Below are 26,238 nucleotides of genomic sequence, written 5' to 3'. Positions count from 1 at the left end.
AATGTAAACATCATCACCTGCTTGAAGCTGCACCATGCTGAATGTAAACATCATCACCTGCTTGAAGCTGCACCATGCTGAATGTAAACATTATCACCTGCTTGAAGCTGCACCATGCTGAATGTAAACATCATCACCTGCTTGAAGCTGCACCATGCTGAATGTAAACATTATCACCTGCTTGAAGCTGCACCATGCTGAATGTAAACATTATCACCAGCTTGAAGCTGCACCATGAATTGTTTTGAGTTGCAGTCGTAGTACGCGTTGTCTCCAGCTAACAGCCGACCAACACCACTATTGTTGACAACTAGTTCAAGTGTAATGTATTTATTCGGAGCAGAACAAGCAGTCACAGCAAACATATATGTACCATTGAGCGGAGCTATAAATAGCCCATGATGTGGTATGTAAGTGTTCCCAAGGTTTCACTTCCCTGAAGTGTACACGGAAATTGTGCATGCTAGTTGTCAGCTCTGCGATTAAAGCAATCGTCGGTTTTTGTTGTTGTCCTGAAAAGAAATAAAGATGGACATTCTATAACAACTTTTTTACGGGTCAATCTCTTTCGAAGTGTTGTCGTTCCTTGCATTATTTTCTGAAGCAGAAGTTGAAGAACGACAGCTCTGTATGGGATATTGACAAAGTGTATGCCAACTATAGACCAGTCTTGTTCCTGAGTGCTTACGAAAGAATATTCTCCACCTTGTGATCAAAGTTCAATTTAACAATTCAGTAAACGGTTGGAGTAAGAAATAACAATTTATATATCATCAAGATTATATGCAATAACGTTTAAATTCTATAAAGCCTATCTGTCAATTAATTTCGAAGACTTTCATTTCCGTTTGTTGTCTTTCCATGTTTGCTTGTTGCTTCTCTATTAATTCTCTGAATTGCGACAATTCCGTTCCCATTATGACAATTTTCTCCAGTAGTTTAAGATCACAGTCGCATTTTGATTCCAACCGTGGTTCTTCATCGGCACTAGCAGTGTTAACTTGCATTGAATATATGTGAAGCAAAAGAAATATACTAAACACTAGTTTGTTTAATTTTTCCATTTTCAACATGTTCTTATGTAAGTATTAGGTTAACTTTCAATCACAAATGGCAAAAGAAGATAATGAATGTTGACTTTCAAAGAATCTGTTCTAAAACTGGAATAATGTCCTACAAGAAAATATTCCCTTTTCAAATATGAACTACAAAATGATTTAATAAATCCTAACACGAGTATGACAAATAAAGTCCTATTTACGGCTGGGCAAAACTAAAGGAAATATTTGTTTATCAGGCAAATCACTTAATTTTACATTGTCCAACAATGATCACATTTAGGCGAATTGTAGGACAAAAAGGCCATACGGATATCAACTATGTACGGATGTAACCGAAGTGCAGAAAGATAAATCTTATAGATGATATAGATCTAAATACGAATTAATTTCTTAAAGTTTGATAGATACATAGATGCGAATTAACATCGCTCCTTACCGTCAAGAAAGTGTGTAATTTTTCTAAATGCGCAAAAAATACGTTTAGTTCATCCACTTAAATTTTCCCCATATTGCTTTCGAGTACGAGTGAACACAGATTTTGAGAAAACTGGCCTCGGGAGTTGTAATTACTCCCCTTGAGTAATGCAACCAAAAATATGCATTAAAGGCATTAATGCACGCCAGAGCCGTGCGTATATTAACCTCTAAGTATGCATCTAGAATTAGTTCTTTCAAATTTGATCAATATTTTACTTAATGAATCTAGAATGTTACACTCAGGACGGGGCTAGTTTTGACCCTGGGGCCATATTTTGAACACACTTGTTAGAGGTCCATTAGATGAAGGTACACACCAAATGTGCAAGCTCTAGGCATTGGTCTTTCAGACAAGAAGATTTTAATCCTGGGCCTTAATTTGAATAAATTTGATAGAGGTTTATTAGATGATGCTATATACCAAATATCTAAGCTCTAGGCCTTATGGTTTCGAAGAAGAGTTTTAAAGCTTTTCCTTTGGGTTGCCACAGCAACCAGAGTTCTGCTTGAAACAACATCACTTGAAACACTTTAATAAAGGACCACACAAGAATCATTCCTTTGAAGTTCTGTAAATTCGGTCCCGTGGTTTCAGAGGAAAACTTGTTTGAAGGAAAATGTTGACGGACGGACGGATGACGGGCATCACAAAAGCTCACATTGAGACTTTGGCTCAGGTGAGCTAAAATGACAAGGCAGTTCTCACGCCATTTTTTAGCTCACGTGAGCACGAATTGCTCAAGGTGAGCTTTTGTGATCGCCCTGTGTCCGTCGTCCGTCGACGTCAACACTCTAGAGGTCACAATTTTGGCCTAAACTTAATGGAACTTGGTCAGAATGTTACCTTCAATAAAATCTTGGACGAGTTTGATATTGGGTCTTCTGAGGTCAAAAACTAGGTTTCCGGGTCAAATAAAAAAAAAAACCTTATTAACACTCTAGAGGTCACAATTTTGGCCCAACTTTTATGAAACTTGGTCAAAACATTACCCACATTAAAATCTTGGATGAGTTAGATATTAGGTTAATTGGGGTTAAAGACTAGGTCACCAGGTCAAGTCAAAGGAAAACCTTGTTAACACTCTAGAGGTCATAATTTTGGCCCAATTTTAATGAAACTTGGTCAGAATGTTACTCTAAAAAAATCCTAGATAAGTTTGATATTGGGTGATGTTGGGTCAAAAACTAGGTCACAAAGTCATGTCATACGAAAAGCTTGTTAACACTGTAGAGGCCACATTTATGACTGTATCTTCGTGAAACTTGGTCAGAATGTTAATCTTGATAATCATAAAGGCCAGTTTGAATCTGGGTAATGTAGGATCAAAAACTAGGTAACCTGGTCAAGTCAAAGGAAAAGCTAGTTAACAGTTAATCTTGATGATCTATAGGTAAAGTCTGAATCTGGGTCAGGTAGGGTCAGAAACTAAGTCAAATCAAAGGAAAAGCTTGTTAACACTCCAGAGGCCACATTTATAAATATATCTTCATGAAACTTAGTCAAAATGTTAATCTTGATGATCTTTAGGTTAAGTTCGACTCTGGGTCATGTGGGATCAAAAACTAGGTCACCAGGTCAAATCAAAGGAAAAGCTAGTTAACACTTTAGAGACCACATTTATGACCATATCTTAATGAAACTTGGTCAGAATGTTAATCTTGATGATCTTTAGGTCAATAGGTCAGGTGAGCGATACAGGGCCTTCATGACCCTCTTGTTTTTTTTTAAATAAAGGAAGTGAATTGAGTCCGGCTTTGCAATGAAAACGACAAAATCCGCAATACAGGTAGACAGAGCGGAGTTCCCAATGTGCGCATGCGTTTTCATTGCTAAATTAGTAAAATTTAGAGTGTGTTGTTGTCTAAAGTGTTAGATTGTTCATTTAACCTTTAGCCTGTTGGCGGAGATTAGGAGATTTTGCCTCTGCTACCAGAGCAGACCAAGATCAGACTTCACATTCGTGCAGGGTTTTCATGGTGTGCACTGTTCGCTTTTCAGTTAGCAAATTTTCAGTGTACACCCCTTTGAATAATAAGTGGTACTGCCCACATTGAATGATAGGCCAGTTAATTTTAGTAGAAATTTAGTAGGGTAAAGGTTAACGGGATGTCAAAAATTCAAATATTTCTTGTACGTTCTACGCACACGCTCCAGTATGCTAATTTTATTTTGGCTTGATAGGATTACTGTTATAAATTACCGATGCAAAATTATAAATTACCGAGAATTAAAATAAAAGAAATAAAAATAGAATTACATTCTATACATTATTTGTTTTCCGTAAATAAAGAATCTACATTGAAAATACACAGATTCAGCAATAAAAAAAATGTTCTTTCATACTATTGTTAAATTCAAATTTTCAGCATATTTCGAGCTTGAACATTTGGACGTAAATTCACAATTGTGTTAAAGCTAAAGAAATGGATGACGAAACAAATCCTAAGGAGATACAATTTTCTCATATCTTTACGTCATCAAATGCAAAAATAAGAAAATTTGGAAAAAAAATACCCTTTATTCAACAATACTAGATAATCTGGTTACATCTATTTATCATAGTGACAATAATATGAATTTCTATGGATAACGAATAATGCTTCTCAAATAAAACACCGTGACGTCATTACTTCATACAAGCTTCATGTCGATCCTAGGAAAAGTGCACTATTGTCATGATCATAGACTGTTGTTAGAGTTATGTAGATATTGCGTGAATTTAATCCGCATGTACAAGTACTCCCGAAAAGGTTGGATAACCATACTTCGAGTTAGCGAAGAGATAATCGCCTTCACCACTGTGTCGAATGTAAACGTCGTCACCAGCTTGAAGCCACAAAAGAAAATCTTTGGAATTGCAGTCTGTAATGGAAGAGCACCCGGCTAAAAGGTGGCCAGCAGCGCTATTCTTGGCAACAATGGACAATGTAATATATCTGCCCGCCTTAGAACAAGCTGATACGGAAAACAAATATGTACCGTTTACTGGAGCTATAAATAGCCCATGATGTGGAATGTAAGAGTTCCCGAGATTAAGCTTGACATTCTGGAAGTAGACGCGGAAACTGGATCCAGAAATGCTATTTGTTATCTCCGCAAGGAAGGCAATCGGTTTTTGCTGCAATCCTGCAAGGTAAATAAAACATTTTTTACAACCTATAGAGACACTATTTCTTTCAATCTATGAAATAAGGTGAAAATATAACACTGAAAATGTCGGGATCTGTCTAAAACTATTGAAATTGAAAATATGACGTGGACATTTGGAAGTGTGTGCTTTAATTTGACCTTGAACTGATCTTGCAGAAGAAACGATTATTGCAATAGTTATCGTGTACATTTGTAACGGAATAAATGAAAACAACATCGTAAGTTGTAAGGTAATAATACTACCAATAATGTATTATTGAAGCTAATATTTGCATAATAATAATTTGTAAAGTATTTTTGCGATACCTGTGATTTTATTTTGAAGGTTTAATTTAGGTTTGTTGATTCTCAATTATTTCATTGAACTGTGACATTTCAGTTTTAAGCATGGTGAACTGTTTCAGCTATTTGGAATCACAATCAGACTGTGTCTCCTCGCCAGAAATTATATTGTTTGTTTGAATTAGGTATGCTAGAATCCAAACTGATGTGATCAATTTAAAATATGCGCTTAACTTTTCCATATTTTCACCTTTCTACTAGGAAAATCTCTAGTTTCAAATACCCCAGATAAGTTTATCACTGGATATTACTTCCCAGGGGAATAATTTGAACAATCTTGTTAGAGAACCACTAGGCAATGCTACATACAAAATATCAAAGGCTTTAGACTTGAACTTTCAGACAAGAACTTTTTTATTCCTATTTAAGTCTATGTAAAACTTGGGGCCCAGGGGGCAGGGCTTCTTTTGATTTCAGGATCACAATTGTAGTGTCAGGCAAGAACATTTTAAATGTTTTTTCCATATAAGTCTATGCAAAATATGGGACCCCTAGGTGGGGCCTCTTTTTACCGAATTATTTTGGTAAAGAACTACTAGGCAATGCAACATTCAAAATATCTAAAGCCAAGGTCTTGGAGTTTCATGACAAAAGATTTTTTAAAAGTTTTTCCTATATAATTCTATGTAAAACTTGGTACCCCCGGGGCGGGGCATCTTCTCGTCCTAGGGACATAGTTTGAAGACTCTTAGTAGAAGACTACAAGGTAATGTTACATATCAAATATCAAAGGCCTACGTCTTGTAGTTTCGGAGAAGAAAATTTTTAAAGTTTGTTCCTAAATAAGTCTATGTAAAACTTGGAACTCTGAGGTGGAGCCTCTTTTCACCCAAGGGTTTTAACATGAACAATTTTGGTAGAGGACCTTAAGGCAATGATACCAAATATCAAAGGACTTGGTCTTGTGGTTTCCGACAAGAAGATTTGTTTTTCTATATAAGACTATATAAAGTTTGGACACCCGGGGCGGGGCCTCTTTCCACCCAAGGTGCATAATTTGAACTTGGTAGAAGACCACTAGATTATGTCAATACCTAATATCAAAGCCCTATGCCCTGTGGTTTTGACAAGAAGATTTTTAATATTTTTTCCTATGTACGTCAATGTTAACCATGTGACCCCCTTGCGCACGGCCATATTTTGATATGAGGGATAACTTGAACAATAACATACCAAATATCAAAGCCCTAGGCCCAGTTGTGTTGGACGAAAAGATTTTCAAAATTTTCCCTATATAAATCATTGTAAAGCATGTGACCCCTAGGGCGGGGCAATATTTCACGCTATGTGGAAAATTTGAAAAATCTTGGTAGAGGACCACTAGATGATAGTGTATTATAGAATATTAATGTAGTAACTACTATAGATGTATTGCCAATTAACTGCCAAAACCTGCTATATATACTTCATATACGTTTTGATATTTTATATCATTAAAAAGGTTACATTTACCAAACTGCATTTTATTCAAATGTAGGGTTCCTTTTATCGTACATAAATGCGCTATCATTGTTTTAAGGTAATTACTTTTATGTTTTTAGTTAAATGTAGATAATCATTGCTATCAGTTTACCTCTGATAAGGGTTGATAAATGATTTTTAGAACATTTCTTATTATGCGCAGTACTGTCACATTTTTTTCTTTTTTCAGTATCATCTTCATTATTTTATGGCAGATGATAAAGTATGGATTAGCAATGGCAATCTAATTTTTAATCTTTAGCCTGCTTAATTTCTAAACTGGACTGGTCTATCATTCAATTTGGGCTAAACCATTTATTATCAGACGGGGCACTGAAATTTTACTGACTGAAGAGCGAACAGTGCAAACCATGTTAAGCCTGTACGTCCTTGCAGGCTGATCTTGGTCTGCACAGGTCGTAAAGGCACAATTATTTGCCACCAGCAGGCTAAAGTTAATCATGTAAATGCTTCTGTTCATACATCATATATTACAAAATGGCATTTAATCATGGTTTAAATGTTAGAATTTGTTACGTGTCTTAATCCTTAATCCTCTATTCGTTCATTGCATTAATCAATTAATTAATTAATTTTTATTTATCTGTCTATTTATTTATTGAAAACAACAGTTGATTTAAGTGCAATATGCTCTGTTAATAAGCAATATCAATATTATGTATTGCATACGTGTTTAACTGTATTTGTGGATGGAATATATAATTAGAATTTTGTAGATATGAATCTTAAGACAGTAATATACCCTAACAGTTACATTGAACAAGTTTTTTAATTAGTATTTTTAATTTATACATAATTTATTTTAGGTCGATGGTGAAGGAAGTTCTACAACTTATATTAATCACTCTCGACACCTCATTCCTGATGGAATCCATCGCCACGAGGGTATGAGAGAAGAGGCCAGTTTCCCTTTTAATGCTGAGCGCCAAGCAAGGGAGCTACTGGTACCATTTTCCACGTTTTTGGTATGACGCGGACGGGAATCGAACCCACGACCTCCCGCACTCGAAGCGGACGCTCTACCACTAGGCTATCGAGGCGGTAATAAGTATTTTTAAGTTATGCAATAATAGTCTCCTATAAATCCATGATAGATTGGCCATGATTTTTATTGATGTAGAGATAGGCCCTAAAATTTTCAGTGATAGAATTACATTAAATAATGTCTAGAAATTAATTTCCAAGTCCTTGAAATAACCAAAAATGATTTCACAAATGTGAAGTTTATGATAGTTTTGTTAATATTAATAACAGAAGTTTTAATTTCTACTTTAAAGTTGTGATCCACAAAGAATGACAACTCTTGCCTTGGGCTAGTACTTATAAGTAGAGATCTATTAGTTTACTTCCCTTGGAATTACACAATTGAGTGGAAAATGAAAAATGTTTAAGACACAATATCATACTTTTTTGCACAACAAAATCATTAAGGATTTATTCATTTGTGTTTGATTTACCCCTCAAGACATGGTTCCTATGATTCTGTCAACTTACATATGGTAAAAAATTAACTTTTAACAAGCCAATAATAAAACGAAGTACCAGTAGGTAAATGATAGTGCAGATAATACAGTTTTGCTTGTATCAAAATGTCACAATAGATCCACTTTTGTAATACAGAACACCTGGTAGGATTAGTAAAGGTGCAATTATATTGATCTCTATTTCCTATGCCTAATTGATGTATTTATTAAATGTTTTGTACTATGTAAATATGCATGGATGACACATAAACTAGAAAATTAAGGTTGTTCTTTTATAATTATGATCGGGGTTAGTGTATTAAGGTATTTCTTCAGAAATTACTATAGATGTAACCGCATTAATGCAATTCTCTATTAATTAACATAGGTGGTAGAGAATTAATTTAATTATTTTGTTCTTTCTTAAAGGCCGAAATGTTCATTACACATACGAAGTTAAACACAACAGACCAACATAAATGTTTGATATCAAGCCTGAGATGAATCATTTTTCGCCGGGGACATTTCATTCCTAAATAAAATACAGTAAGGGGCCTTACCTTGATTTTCTTCAACTTTACCTATTCTTGTTTGCAGTCCCTGAATATCACCATTTGCTTTAGTCAAAATTGTTTTGTGGTTGTCCGATTCCTTATCTGTTTTCTCTCGTAGAGTTTCTAAAATCATAGAATGTATATCATTTTAGTTATTTATTACTTTAGCAAGAACAATATCATTTAGAATTAACCACATCGATGGAAATTATGCAATTTCATGCCTTTTTGTTTCCATTACGTGTGTTAGAGATTCACCTGGAGGGGATTACTTTTATTTACACCATCCCGTGTTTTTGGAACATGGTGGGGGGTAAGAGTGAGGTTGGGTGCACACCATAAACCTGTTTAAGCTCCCCAGTGGTGTTTTTGCCACTGACCGTTCCAAGGCGGTGCCCCACTGTGTTCCTTTGTTTGTTCGTTTTGTCATCGTGTGTTGGCTTTGTGTGTGTGCGCGCGTGTATGTGTGTGTGTTTGTGGTGTGCACGTCTGCGTGCTGTAGTTTTCGTTTTGGGGAGGCTGCGATTTTGGTACGTGGCATTCCCTGTTTGATATTTGTCTTTGTTTTTATTTAGAGGTTAACCTTTAGTCTGCTGACGGCAAATGATTTATCTTTGCGGCCAGTGAAGACTAAGCTCAGCCTGCACATCAATGCAGGCTGATCATGGTCTACACTGTTCCTATTCAGTTAGTAAATGTTCAGTGAACACCACTTTAAATAATAAATGGTACTGCCCAAACTGAATGATTAACCAGTTCATTTTAGAAATATAGCAGGCTAAAGGTTAAGTAGGATGAAAATTATTTTTGTAATTACTACATGGGTTAGTGTGTTAAGGTCGTTAAAATAAATAAATATAAATATATAGAGGTGGTAAAGAATTAATGTAATTGTTTTCTTCTTTCTTAAAGGCCGAAATGTTTATTACACATACGAGGTTAAACACAATAGACCAACATACATGTTTGATTCAAGCCTGAGATAAAACATTTTTCGCCGGGAACATTTGATTCCAGAATAAAATACAGGAAGGGGCCTTACCTTGATTTTCTTCAACTTTAGCTATTCTTTTTTGCAGTCCCTGAATATCACCATTTGCTTTAGTCAAAATTGTTTTGTAGTTGTCCGATTCCTTATCTGTTTTCTCTCGTAGAGTTTCTAAAATCATAGAATGTATATCATTTTAGTTATTTATTACTTTAGCAAGAACAATATCATTTAGAATTAACCACATCGATGGAAATTATGCAATTTCATGCCTTTTTGTTTCCATTACGTGTGTTAGAGATTCAGCTGGAGGGGATTACTTTTATTTACACCACCCCGTGTCTTTGGAACATGGTGGGGGGTAAGAGTGAGGTTGGGTGCGCACCATAAACCTGTTTAAGCTCCCCAGTGGTGTTTTTGCCACTGACCGTTCCAAGGCGGTGCCCCACTGTGTTCCTTTGTTTGTTCGTTTTGTCCTCGTGTGTTGGCTTTGTGTGTGTGCGCGCGTGTATGTGTGTGTGTTTGTAATGTGCACGTCTGCGTGCTGTAGGTTTCGTTTTGGGGAGGCTGTGATTTTGGTACGTGGCATTCCCTGCTTGATATTTGTCTTTGTTTTTATTTAGAGTTAACCTTCAGTCTGCTGACGGCAAATGATTTATCTTTGCGGCCAGTGAAGACTAAGATCAGCCTGCACATCAATGCAGGCTGATCATTGTCTACACTGTTCCTATTCAGTTAGTATATGTTCAGTGAACACCACTTTAAATAATAAATGGTACTGCCCTAATTGAATGACTGACCAGTCCATTTTAGAAATATAGCAGGCTAAAGGTTAAGTAGGATGAAAATTATTTTTGTAATTACTACATGGGTTAGTGTGTTCAAGTCGTTAAAATAAATAAATATAAATATATAGAGGTGGTAAAGAATTAATGTAATTGTTTTCGTCTTTCTTAAAGGCCGAAATGTTTATTACACATACGAGGTTAAACACAATAGACCAACATACATGTTTGATTCAAGCCTGAGATAAAACATTTTTCGCCGGGAACATTTGATTCCAGAATAAAATACAGTCAGTGGCCTTACCTTGATTTCCTTCAACTTTAGCTATTCTTGTTTGCAGTCCCTGAATATCACCATTTGCTTTAGTCAAAATTGTTTTGTGGTTGTCCGATTCCTTATCTGTTTTCTCTCGTAGAGTTTCTAAAATCATAGAATGTATATCATTTTAGTTATTTATTACTTTAGCAAGAACAATATCATTTAGCATTAACCACATCGATGGAAATTATACAATTTATTTAGAGGTTAACCGTTAGTCTGCTGACGGCAAGTGATTTTACCTTTGCGGCCAGTGAAGACCAAGATCAGCCTGCACATCAATGGAGGCTGATCATGGTCTACACTGTTCCTATTCAGTTAGTATATGTTCAGTGAACACCACTTTAAATAATAAATGGCACTGCCCAAATTGAATGATTGACCAGTCCATGTTAGAAATATAGCAGGCTAAAGGTTAAGTAGGGTGATTTTTTTTTGTAATTACTACATGGGTTAGTGTGTTAAGGTCGTTAAAATAAATAAATATAGATATATAGAGGTGGTAGAGAATTAATTTAATTTTTTTGTTCTTTCTTAAAGGCCGAAATGTTTATTACACATACGAGGTTAAACACAATAGACCAACATACATGTTTGATTCAAGCATGAGATAAAACATTTCTCGCCGGGGACATTTGATATCAGAATGAAATACAGGAAGGGGTCTTACCTTGACTTTCTTCAACTTTAGCTATTCTTGTTTGCAGTCCCTGAATATCACCATTTACTTTAGTCAAAATTACTTTATGGTTGTCCGATACCTTATCTGTTTTCTCTCGTAGTGTTTCTAAAACACAGAATGTATATCCTTTTAGTTATTTATTACTTTAGCAAGAACAATATCATTTAGAGTTAACTACATGGTTGGAAATTACTACAAGGATTAGTGTGTTAAGGTCGTTCCAAATTACAGTTACTATAGGGGATGGAGTGTTCGGTTTAAATAAGTACTTTAAACAAGGATTATATCAGTAGGGCTAACCATTTGAAATGACAAGCTAAATAATTTTATAGTAACGTACAGGTGATTTTTACATGTAGTTAAGTATATTGGACATGTTTAAAATAATTATGCAGAGACCGAAACTTCTATAACTATCAAGTTTTTTTGTTTTTTTAAATATGAGTTTCGATTAATCTGTTATAATTCAAAGCAATTATGTCAATGGTTAATATACTAATACATGCATAAAATTATATCACACATTTTAGTATTTGAAATTGTTTATTTTTGAATTCTGAACACTATATATAATAAAGTGTAACAATGAATTTTGATAGTTATGGTTACCAAGGCCTAGAATGAAAAAAAGGATTTTTCTGTAGCTTTCATTTCTGTTGTTTTATGTAATAAAGAGGGTTTTAAGGGAGATTAATTTTAAATCGGTTTTACCTAGTCTTGTTTCGATATTCCGATTTCTTGTTGTCAGCTGCTGAATATTCTCATTAGCTTTATTTAACGTTTTCGTGTGATGGTCTAGTTCCTTCTTTGCTGTCTGTTGAAGCGTTTCTGAAAACACAATATTTCTGTCACAGTGATACATAAATACTAAAAGGAGAACTATAATAAGTAAGATGAAACTTTTGAAATAAAAGATAATATGGTTTTAGTAATTTCATGAGTTTTGTTAATTTTTATTTCAATATATTGGATGTGTTTGAATTGTGCAAAGGCTAAAATCTTGTAAACGCTTTCGATGAAGCAGCTAACCTGTAATGTTCAAGGTTTCCAATTCATACTCTTTATAAAACAGTTTGTGCCGCAGCATTTGATATAAAATGAAATACTCTAAAAAGCTTTTACCTTGACTTCTTTCAATGCTCACTATTTTTGTTTCAAATGAGGAAATTTGCGATTCTACTGAAACATTCATTGTTGATATTTGCAATTTCACCTCATTTGTGAAATTTAAGAATTTTTCGTCGAGAGACTTCTGTTTTCCGCGTAATAACATCTTCTCTGCGGATGCCATTTTTCGAACCGCAACAGACTGCCTCAATACGTCGTGTTTTATAGCATTTATAGATGACTCTGATATCTTAGCAACAGCTTTCATGTCATTTTCCGTTACAAGACGTGTCACATCTAAGATAGCTTTTTCATTGTTCAAGGTACTATTTTCTAGTTTTGCTACCCGGTTGTTCAGTTTTTGCACTTCATTTTCAACACTTGTTACTCCATTAGGCTTGTTTTCGATGTTATTGACAATTTCTTCTAATTGTGTTATTCTGTCAGCCTGCTTTTTCATCTTGTTAGTAGCTTCTTCTAAACTGGAGATTTTGTTCGCTTGCATTTCAATCTTGCTGGTGGTTTCATCTAAATTCGTTATTCTGTCAGCGTATTTATTTATCTTGTTGATGGATTCTTCTAACGCAGCAACTTTGTCCGCTTGATTTTCCATCTTGTTAGTGATTTCGTCTACATTCGTCATCCTGTTAGTCTGATGTCTCATATTGCTAACTGCCACATCTAAACTATGCCTTAGGTCTCTTTGTTCCTTCATAACCTCGTCCAGTTTATCAAATATTTTAAATACGACATCAGAATCCAATTCACAGGCATGTCCTGGCATGAGGACTATGCAAGTAACGCATACTAACACTGATTTCATTCGTATAATATCCATATTAGCCAAAACTGTGTGCATAGTTGTTAGAATCTTTTCATGAGAGTGCCTTCAGCTGCACATAGTCAATATTTTCAGCATCTACAGTTTATATATCATAACGTTGATCATATGATGTAATTGCCTACTTACACATTGATAAGTTCTTTATTTTTTACCGTAGCTCTGCTCAGGGGCGTAGAAAGAGATATTTAGTATTGAAGTGATTTATTTGTGTATGCATTTGTTAAATGAATGAATTCGCATACACGTGTAAATAACTTAAATAAAATGTCAGGAAAGTGTAGAGCTGATGAGTTTCATTTTACATTGTACTTTATCGTATAACATTTTTAGTCAGCCAATTAGACCGAACACGGGATATTATAGGAAACTAAAGTTTTGAGATAAAATGATCCAAATAGCTCATCTATTGAAATCGCTGTGTTCAATCTGCAAATGACCTTCTTGTATCAAACCTATATAAGAGAAACATAGAAGAACAATCAACAGTGTTTGAACTAAAATTAGCCCACACCGTACCATATTCCGTACCATATTCATACCACTAACATCGCTACAGTGTTATACGTACTGTCTTTGGGAATTGATTGAGTATTATTTGTAAATTATTGTAATTTTCCAGACCTTAAATTTTGTATTTTCAACGGTATAAGAACAGAAAGATATTTAGCCAAAATCCATTTATGTCAATGCCGAAAATAATGTGAACGGTCAACCTGTTGAAACTTTTGTCATTTCCTCTTAGCCTTAAACATCTCTAAGGTAAACACCATCCAAACAACTAATATATAATTGTTCTACAGCTGCAGCTCTTCAAAGCTTGATTTACTGTTAGGTTGATCTAATTATGACTTGTTTAGGAATGATTGCTCTTCAGAAGATGCTGCTCTGCGAAGGTGCTTTTCTATGACGTCCATCTAATAACGCCCCAGTTTATGAGTGTTTGATCTACCGAATATGCTGCTCTGCAATGATTAATTGTCTATGGCTTCCGTCTAATAGTACACATGATTAGGGGCATTTGTTCTGTAGAAGTTGCCGCTGTGCGAAGGTTTATTTTCTTTGGCAATTATCTTATAATGCGCCCCTTTTAATAGTGTTTGCCTACCGAATTTGCTGTACTGCAAAAGCTTTTGTATGAGGTTTTATTAACCGCTCTTATCCGCTTCAAGTATCCTTGAAATATGTAATTGTTATCAAGTAGGTAAATTGTAAAATTCTTTTTTTTTATCACATGCATGCGTGCTTTCTATTTTGAGGACAATGAGGACAAAGTAAGAACTACAAGGAAAAAATATCGCGTGTTACAAGATATACTTAGGGTAAATAATAAATAAAATACTTTATTTCCTTTTTCAAGTTTTAAACAATTCTGGTATTATTATATAGGCATAAAGTGTTTAGTATAAACAGAATAGTATTTTCTCTAATCAGCCCCTGTGTCTGTTTTTAGAATTACCTGACAAAACCCAGGTTTATGGTTAAAGGATTCGGACAAACATTGAGAGAGATATGTGTTGTTTATATAAACTCAATGGATTGTGTGATGATCATATGATGTTATACATATTATTATTTTTCTGATTAAGAATTATAAATGCATTTCAGACATGTCCTAGAATTAGGTAGACTGAATTACAGAAAACATTTACTTTAACTGATGTTTATTAATAACATGCAGTTAAACTGTTTTCACACAAAATGGCCCGTTAGTTAGATTATCTTGAAATTTAGATTGACTATACTGAGAACTATGAAATTAGTAATAAGAAATAATATTTCAGGGAAATATGAATAATAAAATCAAATTACACATTGTTCTGTATTATGATCGGCGAAAGTAAACAAAAAATGACACCGATGGGGAAAAAACATCTGTTATTGAAGCCTTAGATTGAAATCTATGGCAATAAAAAAAGAAAACACAAATATAGAAGTTTAATAATGTGATCTGTCAGTATAAAACATTTTTTCCTTTTTTGAGAACCAGAGTGGGGAAAACATGAACATCTTTCTGATTTGTAACAAAGTTTAGTGTTAAGTTAAAACTAAAAACATTATCAGTATTTGAGACAACTCAGTGGGACCAATCCAAATGTTGCGAGTTCGATCTCAGTGACAATTTGACTAGAAAGAGTAAATTTGAAATAACTCGTTCTCGATCCCAATTTTGTGGGGAAGTTTATATTAATTTTGTTCACTCATGATACATAACCTAATTAAATAGGGCTAAAATGATAATACTGCTATGTCAAACAATAAAGAAATAAACAAGAAGAATCTGCCAGAACAAAAGTGTTTCAAATTTAAATACGTAACAAAAATAAAACAATATATTTTTCCTGCGTATTTATACTGCTGTGTCAAACAATAAAGAAATAAACAAGTTGAATCTGTCAGAACAAAAGTGTCCCAAATTTAAATACGTAACAAAAATTAAACAATATATTTTTTTCTGCATATTTATACTATCATCCAAGGTAAAAATCTGTGTAAAAAATAATCAATTCAAAATTGATTCATCAAAGTCCTTCTTTATCTAAAAATTGTCATTTTCCGTCTTTATAAAACAGTGATTGTTACAAAATATAAAAAGAGGTTTAAGACAAAGTAGCTTTATTGAGATGCAGATTAAAGTAAAGGTGTCAGCATCAACTTATTCCAATTTGAGATACCTACTAGTATGGTTACTTTTGAATTAGTAAAATGGGTAAATAGGATTTTTGAGAGATGCACTTGATTGTTTTATCGTATTCATTTTGCTTTCAATCGTGTACATCGCACTAATTTAAACTGGTGCAATTATTTGTTAATTGTGGCGAAAACATTTTTCAAAAATTACATCATCATAATCATCAGGAAACAAAAAATAAAATGGCTAGGTCTTGTGTCTATCAATGCGATAAAAATGTAGTATGAAATTGTTGACAAACAAGTCTCTTTAAAATAACAATTGCAAAACAAAGACAAATTTTCCCGTTTGTTGTCTTTAAAACTCTTTTTGCTGAAGAAATTGATAATCCTATATCTAAGATTACAAATATTTAAAAGCATAATGACATACTTTATATTTTGTTTTCTTCCGTGTTATTTAAAAGCGAGGTCATAGAACAAAATATTTTTCACAAAAGAGCCTTTTATACAACGTAGATCTTACTTAAAACAAGAGCACCGCCTGCAGATGCAAAAGCTCGTCTGCAAATTTCATATCAGATTTATGGTTATTGGCCTACATAGTCCCCTAATAAAAACAAATAAATGTGCAAAATTTCAAAGCTCTAGCTCTTATAGTTTTTGAGAAGAAGTTGACCTAAACAAAAATTTTAATCAACGCCGACGATCAAGTTATGACAATACCTGTGTTTTAGTTGTTTTTTTTTTTTTTTTTTTTTTTTTTTTTTTTTTTTTTTTTTTTTTTTTTTTGTTGTTTTTTCAAAAATCTGACGAGCTAAAAAACTATATGTATTGTCATGTAACAGTAGTTAGTGCCGTGTGCAATCAGGCAAATCAAATAAATGATGGAGTGCAATGTTACAGAAAAAGTGTGATTGGTCTACACACCGATGATATCAGTCTATAGTTAGAAACAATTTTGTTTATGCCGATTGGCTGTTTACGTATATAGAAACGTGATATTTAGCGCCATATACGCATCGAGAAGTAGCGCTTTCAAGTTTGATCAAATATTTTACTTAAAAAGACGATTTAAACGAAATGTCGCATATTCCAAATGTCTTCATTGTTTTACACCCACACACTGAGTTGGTAATTCGCTATGGAGAATAATTCGCCATCATTTGCGTTTAAATTGGACTATTCCGCAAGACGTATTTCCATTTCCGGTTTAGCCGAGCATTAGGAGCGTGTTGATCTACCATTTAGTGACAAAAATCCAATTCTATCACATTGATCTCATTTTAACAATAAATGATGTTTTAGAATCGATATAATTTATAGCAAAGCCGTGTTTTACACTATTTATACTCTCCGGTGGTTATACATCGTACGAAATAATTCACTCGAGCTACGACCTCGTGAAATTATTATTCTGTAGGTATAACCACCCAACGTGTATAAATAGTGTTAAAACACTGTTTTGCTTTAAATTAGTTTTTAATTTTACATGAAAGCCCGAAAACACAACAGCATTTTATTGACCATTTTATGCGATAACATCCAATAAAAAAGATGCGCTACAAAGTCAGCTCTAGTTTAGAAATAACCTTTCTTTCAAACAACGCTTTTAGTGGCTGTCGAGAGCTTGTCGACTTCCGAGAAGAAGAGCGAACTATTATTGTTCCGCTGAACAACAAAACGTACACCGAATATAGCTCTCTTTGTAACCTTTACACTGTGACCAAACATGCTAAACGCTTTTGAACACTATTTCTATTTTTACCATGAGAAATGGAGATATTTCATGGGCGTCTTTTTTACATATTGAATTTATTAAACGAGTATATTTTTTTATTATTATTATTATTATTAAACGAATTGAATAAAGTAATAAAATGCGAGTCTCAGAAAAATCGACCAATGTCTCCTATAAATAAACGACGTCAACATCAAAGCTTTATAACACTTAGTCTAGTGTATTATCAAATGTATGTAATGGATCTATTTCACTCCCGCGAAGTCAAACTTGTGATTAACCGAATTAAGTATTAGATTTGTCATTACACTTGCCTGATACTTGATGACAACTGTTAAGTATTTTTTCCGGTTTTAACTGCTTAATCGCGTTGGTCGTACATGAGCGCGTACATGAGTTTAATCCGAACGTCCATAAAGATAATTAATAGAAAAACGAGTTGCTGTTTGGTTGATTTTTTTCCGGAAAAAAGTATGATGAAGAAACTAACTTTTTCTGTGATATTTTTATCAATATAGCTTTGTGTACACAACTTAATAAGAAATGATGTACCTCGGTGTTTGTCTCAAACTGACTACGACTATAAAGTTTTGAACAAGTTGATTTCATTGGAACACGAAGTACGTTTTGTTAACGGAAAATGCAAACAGACAGGAAAGTGACAGGAACGTGTCCATTCATCAAACTGCGTTTTACGTGAGAAATGTACGATTGAAATGTAAATGTGTTAGTGCATTTTCCCGTTCATGACAATGGTTCTTTCAGAATAACTAGGGGTAGGGTATAACGTGTACAGAGGCATTTTCTTTCTATTCTGGTGCCATTGCGCCATTGTGCCTATCACCGGTGTTCTTCCTGGTATCACCGTTTTCTGTTACTGCTTTCACCGGGCTTCTGATGTCTATCACTAGGATTCTTACTGTTATCACCGGGGTTTTGACTGCTTTCACTTGGCTTCTGATATCTGTCACTAGGATTCTTACTGCTATCACTAGGATTCTTACTGTTATCACCGGGGTTTTGACTGCTTTCACTTGGCTTCTAATATCTGTCACTAGGATTCTTACTGCTATCACCAGGGTTCTTATTGCTATCACCGGGGTTTTACTGCTTTCACTTGGCTTCTGATATCTGTCACTAGGATTCTTACTGCTATCACAAGGGTTCTTATTGCTATCACCGGGGTTTTACTGCTTTCACCGGGCTTCTGATATCTATCACTAGGATTCTTACTGCTATCACCAGGGTTCTTATTGCTATCATCGGGGATTTTACTGCTTTCACCGGGCTTCTGATATCTATCACTAGGATTCTTACTGCTATCACCAGGGTTCTTATTGCTATCACCGGGGATTGTACTGCTTTCACCGGGCTTCTGATATCTATCACTAGGATTCTTACTGCTATCACCAGGGTTCTTATTGCTATCACTGGGGTTTTTACTGCTTTCACCGGGCTTCTGATATCTATCACTAGGATTCTTACTGCTATCACCAGGGTTCTTATTGCTATCACCGGGGTTTTTACTGCTATCACCGGGCTTCTGATATCTATCACTAGGATTCTTACTGCTATCACCAGGGTTCTTATTGCTATCACTGGGGTTTTTACTGCTTTCACCGGGCTTATGATATCTATCACTAGGATTGTTACTGCTATCACCAGGGTTCTTATTGCTATCACTGGGGTTTTTACTGCTTTCACCGGGCTTCTGATATCTATCACTAGGATTCTTACTGCTATCACCAGGGTTCTTATTGCTATCACCGGGGTTTTTACTGCTATCACCGGGCTTCTGATATCTATCACTAGGATACTTACTGCTATCACCAGGGTTCTTATTGCTATCACTGGGGTTTTTACTGCTTTCACCGGGCTTCTGATATCTATCACTAGGATTGTTACTACTATCACCAGGTTTCTTATTGCTATCATCGGGGATTTTACTGCTTTCACCGGGCTTCTGATATCACCCAGGTTCTTACTTCTGTCACCATGATTAATTCTAATCCCTATCACCGGGGTTCTTACTGCTATCAACGGGTTATAATACCCATCACCGGGCTTCTTAGTGCTTAAATTTTCTAATACCTGGCAATCAACAGTGTTATTATTACTACCACCTTGGTTCTAACGCCTAAAGACTATCAGCAGGGTGATAAATAATATTAGTATCAAGGGGATACTATTGTTTATTATGAGTGCCTTTACGGCTATGACACTTTTCTTTCTACTTCACTAGAGCTCTTTTGTCTATCACCTGTATTTCAGGTATATATCGAATTGATATAATAGATTAATATCATAGAAGTGTAGATAAAACGCTTGACCTGTGTCACTGCGCATGCCTACTTAACGGTGCTTTTCCCGATGAGAAGATAGGAAACGGATTACTATAATATCTCATCGGTTCAGCCAAATGCTTGTTGAACGAGTCGTCTGATTGATTAAAATAAAATGGATTTGCGAAACAATAGCAATACTAGTAATTCAAATATACAGAAAGATGAATGTTTAATGGGTCATCCTCAGATCTTCGCTTAGAAGATCAAGTACTTTAGTCAGATTCGGCCTTATGAAAGTTTTTCTCACACTCATGAATTAATCTTTGAATTGCATTGTCAAATGAGCAAAAATCATACTATTTTTTTACATCTACGCCTGGAACAGTTCAGACATTCAACACAGAGTTCAGTCACTGTTATGTAAAGTCAGAATGAAAATGGTATTACAAACCTGTATGTGAGCCTTCAGGCCGTCTTTTGTACGTGTGTAGAGAAGCATGCTCCTGGGTTTCTGTACCCATTAAATATAATATTCGATCAAGGCAATATCATGGATAAATTTACCAATTTATAGAGACTGTTTGACACGAAACCTAGTCAGATATCATTAAATCTAGGTTTTGAAACTAGGTAAAATGAGATCAAAAGTCTCTGAATCAAGTCTTAAAAAACGTTGTTATCTTTGTAGAGAGTGTATTTTCTACCTGATCTGTACGATACTTGGTCCCAAGGAAAGCTGGACTATTGTTGGAACTGGGCTCAAATTGTTTTCTGATAAATATGAAACCTGATTAAAATGTTTGTTTTAATGTAATACAGGTCATTTTTTAAATTTGCTCAACTGGGGTCAGAGACTAGCCCTACAACTAACTCATTTGGTGAAATCCTAGATACACCTTGTCTATAATAAGTATTAATATATAATGAAGTAAAGAGATCATATTTTTAACTCGTATACATGATGCCTTGCCAAAATGCATGTCTTTGACTTTGAATGTTAAATCATCCCATTAAATTTCATTGTCATGGGTCATGTGGTTCTCAAGTTATTTATCGAAACGGTTTTGCGTGTTCTTGCCCCAATGACCTGGACCTTAGGCCTACTGACAAGATCAATTAAAGTCATTACTCTGCATGTCCAGTCATCCCATTAAGTATCAACGTTCTTAGGCTTGTTGTTCTCAAGTAATTGATGAGAAACGGCTTTACATATTCTGCCCCTATGACCATGAGCTTTGACCTACTGACCCCAAAATCGAAAGGAGTCAAACCGTGCAAGTACAATCATCCTATGAAGCTTCAATTTTCTGTGTTAAGTGCTTGACAAGTTATTGATCGGAAACGGTTTTCCGTTTTCTGACCCCTGTGACCTTGACCTTTCATCTACTTATCACAAAATCAAAAGAACTTACTATTTGGCATGTCCAATTATACTGTGAAGTTTCAAGGTTCTGGGTCATGTAGTTTTCAATTTACTGAGGCCATCCTTAAAAAATTGTTTGTTTGCAGTAACGCGACCCAGAATTTTTAGTGTGAGTAGGTAGGTAGGGATTTTTTTTTTTTCATTTTTTTTTTTGTATGCTTATTGTACATGTAATTTTAAGACAATACTTAATTGTTTTACATTGTTTACTCAGGGCTTAAGCTATGTTAATATTTTAGGGAGAAGTCATTTCTTCCTCAGCTAAGATTATGGAGAAGTGGAGTGATTTTAGGGAAACGCGGAAAGATTTTTAATAGCGCCATGACAGGCAAGTTTAAAATGGAACTAAATATACTTAGCAATGTAAACCTAATTTTTTATCCTTGTGAATCTAATGTGATTAAACTGCAAATTAAAGTTTTTTTCACTCTTGCAATGATTGCCTTAACCAAGAAAAGCCTAATCTGAATATGAATACAATTAAAAAAAGCTAGGTTAATTCCATATCAGCAAAAATAAATCAAGCTTCCAGTGCTAATGCACTCAAAGTCAAAACACAAAAACCCATAAAAGCATTTCACAGTCACTTTTTGAATTAAATACATGTCAATAGCAGTGACATCACTATGACATCACACATAATACAGGTCTTCTTTGATCTGCAAGTGTCTTCTTTGATCTGCTACTGTCGGCACACATAAAAAGAAACAGTTGTCAAACAGATTAAACCCAGTTTCTGATGGCAGGTGTCAAAAATTTGCATGAATTTCAGTTACATTATTTAAGTCACAGAAAGTTTCAGTAATAATAATTATGTTTCTAAAGTCTGTGTTTTGAAAAATAGGAAAAAGTGGACCCATGGAAATTTAATTTCACGCAAATAGGAAAATCTAGAAATGTAAACATTATGGATTTCTTTCGCTGGTTTTAGTCATTGCATTGAAAGGATGCTTAACTTTATAAATAAATTTTCAGGTAAGAAAATTTTGTCTGTCTAATATTTTTGACGTTTATTGTGCTCTTTCCAAGTGACTTGTGCAGTGTCACTTCAGTTTTATCCTCGAGGCAGATTAAAAAGATTATGCAACGACAAAAGATCGAAACTAAAATTATTATTTGTTTGCAAAATTGTTTGAGAAATTATGACAGGATGATATCCAAGAATTTATCTTTCCCAGATGTTTTACGTACGAGAAAAATCATTATTTTACAAATCTAAAACTCGGTTAAATACGTCTGCAGTATTGCACAGATAACACTATGTACCACGATTTGTCCATGTGGAATTTTCTAAACAACTTTTTGCATAATTTTGTAGTATATCAGGAAATCGGCAGGGCGTTCGGTAGACCCGAGATTCTGGGTTTTCACTCGAACTTATCGAGAAAAACTCGTATTTGACCCGCACAAAAAAAATTCCCGTGCGTCGGCTTGACCCGAGGAAATTTTCTTTTATGGTCTCGAGTTCGAAAGAACTGCCCCTTGTCAATCAAAATCCCGGTGAATTCGAATATTGTTCGCCGCCATAAGCGGAAGTATGGCAGTAGGCGGAGCTTGGTATATTAATCAGCTTCTGGCAGATGTCAATCATGCCACGCGCCGACTGACACGTGGGCTTCTCGCGGTTTGTATTTGATACAATAATGTCCGTCATTGCCAAAGGTATTTATTGATCAATGTGTAAAAGTTAATTGATAAACAATGCACAGAAGACCAGCCTATTATCGTATTTGTGTCACTTGTTAATTAGCGGTATACAGAAAGCGTAACATTGACACATTTTGTTTCTTATCGGTCATATCGATCAATCATGTAGTTGAACCTCAACGAACACTGTCTAGGAAAACTTATACAAATACAAATAGTTACCCAAAAGAAATAACGAAACAGGAAAGAATAAAAACATGGCACCGAAAAAAAAAATCCGAGTTTTAGGTTAAAAAATTGTTTGAGTCGCGGCGATTTTCGTGAGTCGGTCGCGTTACCGCAAACAAACAATTTTTTAAGGATGGCCTGATCGGAAACTGTTTACATCGTAAGGCGCCTATGACCTTGACATTTAATGGAGTGACCAAAAACAATAGGGGTACTAACTCTATAAGTCCTATCACGCTATGGACTTTGAAGGTTCTAGATGAAATGTTTCTCAAGTTATTCATCGGAAATGAATTGTGACGGAAGGACGGGCAGGCGGACTGAGGGATATATAATTAGCCAAAAGGGTGTCTAGACAGATAGAATAAGCAAGTGAATTGCAGATATGCATGCCAAAGCACCACACTTATCCTAATGCATGGCGTACCGGCTATTGCAACAGTTAAGATGATATTTAATCGGCACAAATTGAAAAACATTGACCAATATTTAGTAGAAAATAATATAATATCTGGCTACGAGTATGAAAACTTATAATAACAAGAGCTCGTTGTACACGAAATACCCCCTTGATGCATTCAGTAAATGCACAAGGAACAGAAATTATACAGAAATCAAATAAATAATTTAGGGCCATATACCAGTCATACGTAAACTCTGTATGACCTTAGACCATAGCATTTCTCACTCTGGCAAATAACTTTCTCTTTTCTGTGTCAATGTGACCTTGATCTTTGACCTACTGAACTCATAATAAAGAGGTGTCATCTGCTGCTCATGATCAACCTCCCTATAAAGTTCCGTGACCTTGAGCCTAATCGTTCTCAAGTTATCATCCGAAAACAGTTTAACTATTCCGAATCACTGTGACCATGACATTTGACCTCAGAGTCAATAGGGAGTCATTTGCTGTACATGATCAACATCCCTTTAAAGTTTCGTGATCCTAAGCCTATGTGTTCTCAAGTTATCGTCCGGAGACTGTTTAATTGTTCCGGGTCACAATGACTTTGACCTTTGGCCAGCTGACCTCAAAATCAATAAGGGTCATCAGCTGGTCATGTCCATGTGTTCTTATAAAAAAAATGATAAATAGAAAAGACACTGGTTGAATATCCAGCATATATTTGGTAAAATTCATTTTGGGATATTCATACTACTAAATCATATATTTTTTATAAATATTTTAGGAATGAAATAAAGAACGTTATATATATAAAGGGATGTCAGGAGCGAGTGATTTAATAGTATTTGGTTTTTCTCTTCCTGTGCTTCAGTAATATAACTGGCTATTTTTGCAGTCCATGTTTAACATAGTTATGTAAATAGATTTGTTTGGGGTAAAATTTCCAATGTGTACATTACTATTTCTATAAATTTTTATATCTTATGTTGAAAATGGAGTTATAAAGGAAAACCAAAAACAAGATAGGATTAGGAAAACAGAGAATACCTCAATATTATCATGAATAAAAATATAAAAAAAACGGTAAATATGCAAAATCTATATCGAAATGCACAACTAATTTATTGAACTGTCTTGATTTTAGCAGTGCAACAAATTGAATAAAATATTCCGTTTTGTCAGATATTTTAAATCTACAGTAGAGAGTGTTTCCAGCTTATAAAGTAATACAGTTGCAACATTTGACTGTTTTTGTTGTTGTTGTTGTTCTTTTATTTTTTTTCTGTTTTTTTTTTTTTTTTTTGGTGTTAGTCCTTTCTACTTTAAATTCATGACCAGGAAGCTACAGAAATGAAAATTAAATTAAGTAATCTTTATTAGTTGAATCATAATTAACGTTAACTAAAGTTCTAATAATAATCCGAGGAACAATTTTATTTCTAATTATTACGTTCATCAAAATTCCAGTAAATCTTAAGCATGCATAAGTTTAATCATCGTGTAAAAGCACGCCCATGAATGATGGAAACCCATAACTCGAGGCTGCTTCAAGAAAATTCCCACTACCACCATTTTCTGTGAAAACATGATCGCCGGCTTGAAGTTGCACCATGAATTGTTTTGAGTTGCAGTCGCTGTAATCTTTGTCTCCAGCCAACAGTAGACCAACACTACTATTCTTGACAGCAAGCTCAAGTGTAATGAATTTATCTGGAGATGAACATGCAGTGATAGCAAACAGATATATACCATTGAGAGGTGCTATAAATAACCCATGATGTGGCATGTAAGCGTTCCCTAGATTCAGTTTCACATTCCGGAAGTAGACGCGGAAACTGTATCCTGACATGCTAGTAGTCAGCTATGCGAGGAAGGCAATTGTCTGCTTTGGTTTCAGTCCTGAAAGGAAATAAAGCTGATATCTTATTACAACCAAATACAAGGTCAATCAAATAGAGTTGTTTATCTAGCTTCGCTTTCTGAATCGGAAGTGCAAGAACGACATCTATATGGGAAATTGATTCAGTGTATGTAAATATTGTACCGACGAGCTAACAATTACAAATATTGTTTTCCTCCATCTTGTGATCGAAATACAATTACAAGTCTGTAAAGGGCTTGTGTAAGTGCAACGAAGAAAAGAATAGCTGTCTGAGAAGCAGGCGAGCAGAAAATGTAAAACAACTAAAATGAGTCAAACTAGTCAAAAAGTTACAACATTTAGATGAACATTTTGAAATCGATAGATGTCCTTTCGAGATCTTCGTTTTCGTGTCATAGAAATCTCGAAAATACGAAAGGGATGTTCATCTTGGGAGATAAAATATTTACAACAGAACTCAAGAATGGTAGAGTGTTAGTGCGCGAAAGTTTGTTACAGTATCGCAAAAATTAGACTTGACCCACAAATACAACTTTTCACCTTACCTTGAGCTTGAAACGTATATGTATGATAATAAATCCACTGGCACCAGACCAGAAAGAAAATGCCTCTGTACATGTTATACCCTACCTCTAGGTATTTTATATGAACCATGGTCATGAACGGGAAAATATACTTGCCCATTTCAATCGCGCATTTCATACCTAAAACGCACAGTTCAGTAAATGTGTACAATGGATATT

General features: G+C 34.7%; 3 protein-coding genes across 6 annotated transcripts; all 3 read right to left on the bottom strand.

The window, feature by feature from the left end:
• Positions 1–3,662: 3,662 nt before the first annotated feature.
• On the bottom strand, positions 3,663–14,163 carry LOC123543242 (protein hook homolog). Of its 4 annotated transcripts, XM_053547321.1 has the most exons (7): positions 12,427–14,161; positions 12,016–12,132; positions 11,293–11,409; positions 10,608–10,724; positions 9,573–9,689; positions 8,537–8,653; positions 3,669–4,665 (listed from the first exon to the last, which is right to left on the bottom strand). In XM_053547321.1, the coding sequence occupies exons 1-7, from the start codon at positions 13,268–13,270 to the stop codon at positions 4,259–4,261; spliced, it is 1,836 nt and encodes a 611-aa protein (XP_053403296.1). In that variant the 5' UTR covers positions 13,271–14,161; the 3' UTR covers positions 3,669–4,258. The 4 variants fall into 4 exon arrangements, with proteins under 4 accessions (XP_053403299.1, XP_053403298.1, XP_053403296.1 ...); XM_053547324.1 differs by lacking the exon at positions 11,293–11,409 and having other exon boundaries at positions 3,663–4,665; positions 12,427–14,163; XM_053547323.1 differs by lacking the exon at positions 8,537–8,653 and having other exon boundaries at positions 3,664–4,665; positions 12,427–14,162.
• Positions 14,164–18,717: 4,554 nt separating this feature from the next.
• On the bottom strand, positions 18,718–20,408 carry LOC128558719 (pro-resilin-like). The gene is made up of 2 exons (XM_053548885.1): positions 20,361–20,408; positions 18,718–19,584 (listed from the first exon to the last, which is right to left on the bottom strand). The coding sequence occupies exons 1-2, from the start codon at positions 20,406–20,408 to the stop codon at positions 18,718–18,720; spliced, it is 915 nt and encodes a 304-aa protein (XP_053404860.1).
• Positions 20,409–25,102: 4,694 nt separating this feature from the next.
• On the bottom strand, positions 25,103–25,462 carry LOC128558718 (heavy metal-binding protein HIP-like). Its single transcript, XM_053548884.1, has one exon. The coding sequence runs from the start codon at positions 25,460–25,462 to the stop codon at positions 25,103–25,105; it is 360 nt and encodes a 119-aa protein (XP_053404859.1).
• Positions 25,463–26,238: the final 776 nt, after the last annotated feature.

This window comes from Mercenaria mercenaria, chromosome 7, assembly GCF_021730395.1.
Source record: "Mercenaria mercenaria strain notata chromosome 7, MADL_Memer_1, whole genome shotgun sequence".
Lineage (NCBI taxonomy): Eukaryota > Metazoa > Mollusca > Bivalvia > Venerida > Veneridae > Mercenaria > Mercenaria mercenaria.
Note: the sequence above shows the minus strand (reverse complement) of the source record. Positions and strands in the feature narration are given on the sequence as shown.